The 10,467-nt window shown below is 47.1% G+C and overlaps 1 protein-coding gene across 2 annotated transcripts in view; it reads left to right on the top strand.

Annotated features, from left to right (window-relative positions):
• Positions 1 to 1,429: 1,429 nt before the first annotated feature.
• The window catches only part of ZNF423 (zinc finger protein 423), a 316,344-nt gene continuing 307,306 nt past the window's right edge, over positions 1,430 to 10,467 (top strand). For both annotated transcript variants that reach the window (XM_032231464.1, XM_032231463.1), the window contains exon 1: positions 1,430 to 1,832. In XM_032231464.1, the coding sequence (XP_032087355.1) occupies positions 1,793 to 1,832 (40 nt within the window). In that variant the 5' untranslated portion in view covers positions 1,430 to 1,792. The remainder of the gene's footprint in view (positions 1,833 to 10,467) is intronic.

Here is a 10,467-nt window from a genome sequence, read left to right as displayed (position 1 = left end):
CCGACCCGAGCTGTATTTCCAAGGCTGTCCATGGCTCGGTGCTGTTGGCTCTCTCTCCGTCTGATCAGCGCAGGCTGTGCGGGGCTCCCTACGGGATCAGAGCGCTCCCCCGCCGGGACTCCACTCCTCACATCCTCCTGCTGGGACCCAGCTACATTTCCAGCCAAGCCTGGCTTTATTATGTGTGTCTGCACTGCAGCCCCAGCAGCCAGACCAGGAGGGGGGAAAAGAACCAGGACAAAGAAGAGACGGGAAGGAGGCTGGCGAGAGCCGAAGCGGAGCGAGAGCCACAGCGGCGGCGGAGGCGGCTGGACCGGCCATGGAGGCAGGCACCCTCGGCCCGGCTCGCCGCGACTAACCCATGGAGGCAGCTAGCGAGCCCGGCGGGCAGGCAGCACCACCAGCAGCAGCAGCAGCGGCGGCGGAGAAGCGACATCAGCAGCAGCAGCAGAGCTTCGTGGGCTTCCCGAAGCGGGTTGGGGCGGGAGGCGGCGGCGGCGGTGGTGGTGGCGGAGGAGGAGGAAGAGGAGGCGGCGGCGGAGGACAAGCCGGTCCGGTCCGCTGGCCCAAGGCTGGTGGGAGAGCTGGACGCCGCTAGCCAGCCGCGCTGAGCTTGTGAAATTCGGTCTCTCTTATCCTCCAGCTCCCCTCCAAAAAAAACCCCACCACCCCCAGCGAAATCAAAGAGGGGGGGGTCCATCCAGGGAGGCTTTGCCCCGCGCCCTTCGGAGCTCTGGGGCTTTCAGAGAGAGAGGGAGAGAGAGAGAGAGAGGGAGGCAGCCCCTTCCCCAAATAACGTGTCTTGCCCCCTCCTCCTCTTTTTTGGGGGGGCGGGAGACCCGGGGCAAGGCTTGCGAGCCTCAGGGGAAAGAAACGTCCCGGGAAGGGAGGGGGGGGGAGAAAACAGGAGGGTTTGTTTGTGTGTGTGTGTGTGTGTGTGTTTTTAAATACACGCAACTAGGCAATTAGGCAGCGACATCTCCCTCTCCCCTTCCGTGCCTCGGTGGCCCCCGCCCCGGTTTTTTTGCCTTTTTGCAAAGAGGTTGGGGGTTGCCTCCTCTCCCCCCCCCCGTTAAAACAAAAAAAAAAACCCTGAAAGGTTTCCATTCTTCAAAGGAATTTTTTTAAAAAAAGGGGGGGGGCTTTAAATGAAAACATTCCCCCCAACCCAAGAAAGAAAAGAGAAAAAAAGGGAGGGGGGGAAATCCAAGCTCAGGAGCCCAGGAAGAAGCAGCGATGGGGAGGTGGGGGGGGGCGGGCGAAAGGGAGTTGGGATCGCCTTGATTGGCTTGCTTAATTGAAAAGGCGCGCTCGGGAATGTGTTGGTGCTCTTAATTATTCAATCGCAATTGATAGCGGACCCAGGGAGGGGGGGGAAAGAGAGTACGGGAGGGGGGGGGAAAAGGGAGAATCTTTTTGAAGGCTCGAAACCTCCCAACGCCCCAACCAGGTGTTTTGTTTGAAACAAAACAAACAAACAAACAAATAGAGGGGGGGGGGAAAACACTGTTGCAAGTTGCCGCATTGCAACAGGCAAAAAGAAGTGAGAAATCAAAAGAATCGATCCGGCCGCCGCCGCCGCTGCTTCGCCCCTGCTGGAGAGCCGCCGGTAGACAAAGTTTCCAAGTGGGAAAAGAAGGAAGGAAGGGGGGGGGGAGCAGAGACACCCGGAGAGGCGCAGGAAGCGAAAGAGGAGGGGAGAGAAAGAAGAGCGAGAGGAGAAGAAAGAAGGAAGAAGAGAGAGAAAGAGAGAAGAGAGAGAAAGACTAAGCGCCTAAGAGCCGGAGTGGAAATGTCCCGCAGGAAGCAAGCCAAGCCGCGCTCGGTGAAAGGTAAGCCGCTTGCTTCGCGCGACTTGAGTCGGGCTCCCGGGCTGGAACTCGCAGCTGCCTTGCCGACGCCGGCTTTCGAGAAGCGGCCCCGTGAGCGTCAGCCTTGCCCGCCTGCCCGCCCGCCTCTGCCTCGTGACCAAGCGGGGGTTGGGGCCACCGCGGTGGGGACGGCGAGCCGCTTTCTCCAGACTCTTCCCTCCACCCCCCCTCCCCAAAATCACCCCCCCACCCTCCTTTCTGGCTCTGCTGCTCCTGGAGTTCCAGAAAGGGTGGCCCAGCGCCGCGTTTGGAGCGAAAGGGTGGCCGCTGGCCGAGGAGAGTAGGGCTGGCCCGCTTTTGCCTTCTTCCATCCAGGCGTGACCCCCCGTTGTTGGAAGGCGGCGGGTGGGCGCGAGTCCCAGCCGAAAGCCTTCCCCGGGTCGGAATAATCTTGTGCCATCCAGCGCCGGCGGGGTGGTTTTTGGACAGCTGGCTCCTCTACCAGCATCTGCCAGCGTGGATGATATAGCAAGGGATTGTGGGAGATGGCCCCAACATCTGGAGCGATCCAGGTTGCCTGCACCAGCTGTGAATCATAGGGAGCGCGCTGGGAACGGGGCTGGGGTGACTAAGGAAACTTCCAAGGGGTCGCGAGGCTGGCTCTTCAGCATCTCCTCCGTTGGAGGCAGAGAGGGTGTGTGTGTGTGTGTGATACCCCAGCAAGTAGAAAATCGCCAAATAAATAAAAGAAAAGCATGCAGACTTTGGATGGAAAGTCCCATTTTGATGACCTGCCTTGCTGCTCACCATTGAAAAGCTTTGCCTACTGACATCGGAAAAAGGGTGTGTGTGTGTGCGCGTGTGTGTGGCTGTGTATCAAACCCCTGCCCCAAATATTTACTGCCCTATTGATTTCAGGCTTCAGAGGTGGGTTTGACAGGCTGTGGCATCTTCCTTTCCTCCCCTTCCCCAGATTTACGGTGAAATGGGAGGATTTACTCACTGGCAAACTGGGGTTGCAAGGGACGAACTGCCTTGATTCCTGTTGCAAACTTCCAAAAGATTTTTAAAAATAATAATAACTGGAGATGGCTTCTGATATAGTGCCTTACTCCCGAGCAATTCCGTCGGTCTCCACAAAAGCTCCCCAGAGGCTTGTTTCTGTGGCTCCTAGCCAATTACCTCATGTGTTGGAATGGAGTAGCAGACACAGAGTATTAAGGCCTGGTTGTAGGTTTCTATCCATGAACTATTTTGGAAAGGAATAGGGCCAACGTTTACTGGAGGACTGGTGTGTGTGTGTGTTTTTTAAAGATGGAGATTGAAGGGGACACGGCGGCTCAGTGGCTAAAATGCTGAGCTGGTCGATCAGAGAAGTCGGCGGTTCGAATCCCTACCGCCACGTAACGGAGTGAGCTCCCGTGACTTGTCCCAGCTTCTGCCAAGCTAGCAGTTCGAGAGCATGTGAAAATACAAGTAGAAAAATAGGGAGCACCTTTGGTGGGAAGGTAACAGCGTTCCGTGCGCCTTCGGTGTTTAGTCATGCCAGCCGCATGACTTGACATGAGATGAAGTTTCAACAATGCCAGTTGAAGTCAAGAGTCTATTCCGACTTGGCACCCAGTCTCTGTACTGGGAGACTCCAGAGAAAAAACGTTGAGAGCTATGGGATTGTTTCCTGTCCAGTATAGGGAGCAGGGACTTCCATATACATCTGCTCACTCCAGAGTCATTTTTCTGGAGGTATGTGGAAATGGTGTCCATAGTTTTAGTTCAGCCTTGAATTGTGGGGTCCTTGTTGCTCCTGGAGCTTGATTTCCTTGCAGATGTTTCTTCACCAAACTAGGGAACATCATCCCAGCTTGGATGCCTGCAAGAAAGCCACCAAGCTCAAGGAGCATCAAAGATCCCACAGAAGGTAGAAATGCTTCCAAGGTTGAGCTTGGAAGTTTTCTCATATCAGGAAACAGAGAGCTTCCCGGCTCCTTGGGAATTGGTTCCAAGAATCCCATTCTTCTAATTTGGACCACGCTCACGAATTTTTGAGATGGACTTTCCGGGATGTCACGGTCTCACTTGCCTTGAGCAAGATTCCTCAACAGATCTCTGAAGCAGGTTGAAGGGCCTCCTTTCCTGGTTCTCCATCCTAATTTTGCCAGATGTGGAAACCAAATCCGCCTGTTTTCCCAAATCCATTACCTCTCGCAAGGTCCGTCCTCTGGTGGAATTTGCCCCGAGGATGTGTGTTCCCTCTCCTCTCACCCCTAAAGGAAAGTTACATTTTCTTTTAACAAAAGCAGCCTTATAGTAAATTGCAGACCAAGCAAACTCCATTCCTCCCCAGGGCAGCCTGGGGACTGTCTGTGGGCTGCTAATGCCAAATGGTTTCGATGTAGCCAGGAGAATAAGGTTATTATTCTCCATCTCTTTTTTTTAAACTTAAAATTGCTACCACCAGAAGTCCTCTCTGGGAGCAGGTTAATTTGATTTTGTCCTTACTATTTGAAACCCACCCACCCCACTTGGAATCTTCCCTTATCTTCTTCTTCTTCCCTCTTTTTTTCCATGTGTTTCTTAGTAGAGAATTAAAAAGAATTGCTCCACAACTTTTTCTTAAAGATTATTAAGCGGGTTTCAGCTGGACAATCTTCTAAAAAAAAAAACCCCTAACAAATCAGGAGTATTGTGTTTGTATTTGGGAAGTAGGTTCCTGTATATGATGTAGTCTGTTTGGAAGTCTTACCGTCTTGTTCCATCAATAATAAAGGTTCTTGTCCTGTATTTGCCCCCATCTATTTTAAGGACTTGAGTGTCCTTAGCAAAGTAGTTGTGTCTCTGTGTGACTGTGTGTGTATGTGTGTGTATGTGTGTGTTTCCTACTTAACAGAGGAAGAAGCATCCTAACAAATGTGGGTTGCTTTGAGTGTTTTCTCCACCATTCTTTACAAGTGTGTTTGTATGGTCAGAGTCTTAGGCCTTTTTTCATCCCACATTCAAAAAGGGTGGGATTGGTGATTCAGCTCCTGCAGATCTGCTGTCCTATCCTACATTTTTAATTTTATTTCCCCTCCCTCCCGAACTAAAATGTTAAAAAGTTTATGGAATAATAATAATAATTTTTTTAAAAAAACAGATGGACAAGGGAAAGAAAATAGAATGGGTGGCAAGCTGAAAATGAATGTCTCTGACCCACATTTCTTCATTTTCCTTATTCCCTTAGCTCTTTCTTTTTGCTCGGGGGTGGGGGGATGGGAGAGCTGTCCGCTAAATGTATAGGATTGTAGCGCCCCCCCCCAAGGGATCAAATAACTGGACCAAACTGTGAAAAATTAAGATGTGAGGATCATGAGATCATTTTATTACAAGCCTTGTAATTGTACCAGACTAAGAGTTTGTCTAAGGGATGCAATGGCTCAGTGGCTAAGATGCTGAGCTTGTTGATCGAAAGGTCAGCAGTTTGGCGGTTCGAATCCCTAGCACCGCATAACGGAGAGAGCTCCCATTACTTGTGCCAGCTTCTGCCAACCTAGCAGTTCGAAAGTGTGTAAAAAGTGCAAGTAGAAAAATAGGGACCACCTTTGGTGGGAAGGTAACAGCTTTCCATGCGCCTTCGGCATTGAGTCATGCCAGCCACATGACCACGGAGACATCTTTGGACAGAGCTGGCTCTTCAGCTTTGAAATGGAGATGAGCACCCCCCCTAGAGTCAGGAACGACTAGCACATATATGCGAGGGGAATCTTTACCTTAAGAGTTGGTCTGCAAAGACAGATGTTGTTGCATTGAATAATAAACTAGCAACTGAATTGCACTTCTAGAAAGCTTTAAAAACAGCGGAAGAAAGTATAATTATGTTTGGCTATTAACCATGCTACCTGACATCTCTCTGCGGCTAATGATATAATGATATTTCAAGAGGGTTGCCATCCCATCCTAAGAACATTCATGTCAACAGACCTAGATGGTGGATTTGTTGTATAACGACGCTCTTGGCTCATAGTTCTCCCTCCATTCAACCCACCCCTAATTCCAGTTTAGTTCCAGAGTTCAAATCCAGACATCAAAAAGCTCCTGTTGAAGTATTCTCAACAAATTTCCATATTAACCTGAAACTGTAACACAGATGAATGCCCATCTGTGACATGGAACCTTTGTTAGGTACTCTTGAGTGGTGCAAATGGATTTAGCCTCCAGGTGTGTTACTTTTATACCTGCATTGCTAAAGATTGTAACTAAGTAGAATAGCAGAGTTGGAAGGGACCTTGGAGGTCTTCTAGTCCAACCATTGCCTAGGCAGGAAACCGTACACCACTTCAGACAAATGGTTATCCAATATCTTCTTAAAAACTTCCAGTGTTGGAGCATTCACAACTTCTAGTGGCAGGCTGTTCCACTGCTTAATTGTTCTAACTGTCGGGAAATTTCTCCTTAGTTCTAAGTTGCTTCTCTCCTTGATTAGTTTTCACCCATTGCTTCTTGTCCTGCCTTCAGGTGCTTTGGAGAATAGCTTGACTCCCTCTTCTTGGTGGCAGCCCCTGAGATATTGGAAGACTGCTATCATATCACCCGTAGGCCTTCTTTTCATCAAACTAGACGTACCCAATTCCAGCAACAGAGTGATGTTTAGGATTGGGAAGGGGATCCCATTGAGTTCAGAATAAAGGTTCAAAAAAACTCACAAATACTTTAGCATCTAAGTAGATATACTACCAAGAGAAGAGAATATTTGAAGCTCAGGGTTGATCTGTAGGGTTCTTGGTGCTCTCTGACCTTGGTGGAAACCAAGGTGCTAGTCGTCACTTATAAAGCCCTTCATGGTATTGGACCTGGGTACTTGAGAGACCGCCTACTGCCAGTTACCTCCCAAAGACCCATTAGATCACACAGATTAGGCCTCCTCCGGGTTCCGTCTACTAGCCAATGTCATCTGGCCACTACCCGGGGGAGGGCCTTCTCTGTGGCGGCTCCGGCCCTTTGGAATGAGCTCCCCGCAGAGATTCGGACCCTCACCTCTCTCCAGGCCATCCGAAAAGCCGTTAAAACCTGGCTGTGTCGGCAGGCCTGGGGTCGATGAGTTCCCTTCCCCTCTCGAATCATGTGGCTGTTGGTTGTTTTAAATGCCCTGTACTTTTTGTTGTAGTTTTTGTGTTTCCCTTCCCCTCCTTGGGTTTGTGTGCCGCCCTGAGTCCCGCTGGGAATAGGGCGGCATATAAATAAAATGAACCTTGAAATAAATGAACCTTTTTTGCAGACATTTCATTACCCAACTAGGTAACATTATCAGTGTGTAAGTACACAAGTCCATATAGAGTTGCAACTTGGTACTATGTACCTCGTGCTGGAATAAGATTCACTGAACTTTGTCTCTCTTCCTGTTGGATGCAACAACTTTGAGATTTATATTTTGCCCTGCATGAGGCAGAAAACAGAAATATTAGAGAGAAAATCTTGTTGGACCTGAATAAATAAACCTAGGCTATGTTGCCTTTGCTCTAATGTGTCATAAAATTATATTTTAAGTGAAATTTTTGGAGGGTGGGGAAAAGGGGATTATATTCCGCCCAGAGCCATTGAGAGTTAGTTGGCATACAAATATAATAACAATTATAATTAAACATGCTTCTATGTGTGTAACTTCTGTTTTTACTGTTGCAGAATAGCTTTCTTACATTTTTAAAAGCTGCAATATATATATATTTGGAAGAGGGAAGTGCGTAATGCTGGAAACTGGAGTACAGTTGTAACAAAATATCCTGTTAAAGATTTCCTTTTTCTCCTCTTCCTATTATCTACTACACAATCATTTTCCAAACTGAAAAAAAGAAAAGTTTGTTCACGGACTGTCTTTTTCCCTCCCCCAAAGAACAAAAGAAACCTACAAAATGAACATCGTTTTCCAGTCGGTTTATTCCGTGATTGTATGAATTGCACACTTCCATTGAGTGGCTGGCTGTCCACGATAGCATAACTATTCGTAAACTTTTTCTCATTTTATTTGTTAGTGAAAGAAAACCAAAAATCTAACAAGTTACTAGAAATCACGGGGAATTTTTTCTTTTTCCCCACTGGAAAAACTAAGAAAAAGAAAACCAACAACTTTGCAACTTCCTGTGAATTGTAAGAGTTGTAATTTTAGGAATAAGGGACCTGGATTTTGAAAAGGTAAAAAAGTAGAAGCTTCTTTACATTTTCTCCCAGGGAGTTTATTTATTTATTTATTATCAAAATTTATATGCCACCCAATCCTTAAGGACTCCGGGCGGCTGTTCAGAACTTTCATTATAAAATGTCCGTGGAAAATATTATAAAAAACGAGCCCTTCAGATGAAACAGGTATGAAAGTATGTTTTAACTTCTTAGCTATGTGCCAACTTAACAGGATGGCTTTATGAACCATTGCAACCCGAGTTAAGTTTGCTAAGGAAGACAGGAGTAATTGAGGGGAAGAGGAAATAAGGGGAAAAGCGAACAACAATAATTTCAGTTGGATCTTTGTAAATGCTCCAACACTGGAAGTTTTTAAGAAGGTGTTGGATAACCCTTTGTCTGAAGTGGTCTAGGGTTTCCTGCTGAAGCAGGGGGTTGGACTAGAAGACCTCCAAGTCCCTTCCAACTCTGTTATTCTATTCTATCTTTTCAGGGGTGGCAATCTCACCTGAAACCAGGTGGTATTTGAATTGAACAGCTCAATTAAGAATGAGGATTCCACTTTTAGAGGATGGGACCTTGGCTTTTCAAAAATGCATCCTCTTCCTTTCAATATCAGTCCATATTTGGGGAGCCTGTGGTGTTTTTTGAGCTTGGTTATTTTCTTGGCAACGTTTCACTAGGTAACATCATCAATGCTTGGACCCTACTCCCTTCTAGCACTGATGATGTTACTTAGTTTGGCTACTGAAACGTCTACAAGAAAACAACCAGCCAAGCTCAGAGAGCACCAAGGACAGCCCGCATTTCAGTCCTGAACTGCAAATATTCCTTTTTATAAGTCCATAATTTCCCCTCATGCATTCACTAAAGGGCCCCAAAAGCCAAATAAAATGCTTTTCCCCCTTCCTTTTTGGTTGTGACGTGTCGTACGGTCTTGGGTCAGTTGGTTTTCCATTTCTCCTGTTCCTTTTTCAACCCTCCCCCCCCCCCAGTATTGAGTTTTGACCGTTATTTTGTAATTGAAACTCACGGTGGTATCGGAACCCTCTTCCAGCAAAGGTTAATTCTTGGATGATCAGAAGATCTCTAGAGGACCCCAGATTCTTGGCCACTGGCGACTTGCTAAATTTGGTCTTGAAATGTGACTGGAGCTAAACAATGAAAGAATGGTTCTGTTTTGATGGAACAGTAGGATAGGATAGGATAGGATAGGATAGGATAGGATAGGATGGGATGGGATGGGATGGGATGGGATGGGATGGGATGGGACAGGACGGAATGGAATGGAGTAGAGTAGATTAGATTAGATTAAGAATAGGATAGGACAGAGTAGAGTAGAGTAGGGTAGATTAAGTATAGGATAGGATAGGCCAGAGCAGTTTAGATTAAGGACAGGACAGGACAGAATGGATTAGATTAGATTAAGAATAGGATAGGACAGAGTAGAATAGAGTAGGGTAGATTAAGTATAGGATAGGATAGGGCAGAACAGGGCAGAGCAGATTAGATTAAGGACAGGACAGGACAGAATGGAGTAGAGTAGAGTAGATTAGATTAAGAATAGGATAGGACAGAGTAGAATAGAGTAGGGTAGATTAAGTATAGGATAGGATAGGGCAGAACAGGGCAGAGCAGATTAGATTAAGGACAGGACAGAATGGAGTAGAGTAGAGTACATTAGATTATATTAAGAATAGGATAGTAGAGTATAGTAGAGTAGGGTAGATTAAGTATAGGATAGGATAGGGCAGAACAGGGCAGAGCAGATTAGATTAAGGACAGGACAGAGTAGAGTAGAGTAAATTAAGGATAGGATAGGATAAGATAGGATAGGAGGACAAAATGGAGTAGAATAGATTAGATTAAGGATAGGATAGGAGTGGGGTGGGGGTGGGATGGGATAGGATAGGTTAAAAAAAGAATGGAACAAAATAGAATAAGAACAGAATAAGAATAGTGTGGGATGGGATGGCATTGAATTTATTGGCGAAGGGTTATTAGACACACGAGGAATTTGTGTCTGGTGCATTAGCTCTTGGTGTAGATACAACCGAGATGAATAATAGATCATAAATCATAAGGTACCAATAACAATAAATCCTAAAAGCAGACAGTGATAGGAAAGATGAGAAGATGACACGGCTAAGAACAATACAGCCTACTACTACATGGGTGGAAGCCAGGGCTGTAGGGTTTAGGAATTTTGCAGCATGATGACTTGGGGGAAAAAGTTGCCCCTGGGCCTATTGGCATGCAATGCCCCATAGCGACGTCCTGAGGGGAGAAGTTGAAACAGTTTAGGTCCAGGATGTGAGGGGACACAGCCCTCTTTCTGGTTTGTGCAGTATACTGTTCCCAGTGGTGGGTTTCAAAAATTGTTCAAACCTACTCTGTGGGTGTGGCCTTCTTTGTGGGAGTGGCTTGCCACCCATGTGACCGGATGGGAGTGGCTTGCCGCCCATGTGACCGGATATGAAGATGCCGACGACACTTGTCAGAACCACCT

This window comes from Thamnophis elegans, chromosome 14, assembly GCF_009769535.1.
Source record: "Thamnophis elegans isolate rThaEle1 chromosome 14, rThaEle1.pri, whole genome shotgun sequence".
Taxonomy (NCBI): domain Eukaryota; kingdom Metazoa; phylum Chordata; class Lepidosauria; order Squamata; family Colubridae; genus Thamnophis; species Thamnophis elegans.
The sequence above is the reverse complement of the archived record's forward strand: the minus strand, read 5'-3'. Positions and strand labels throughout refer to the sequence as shown.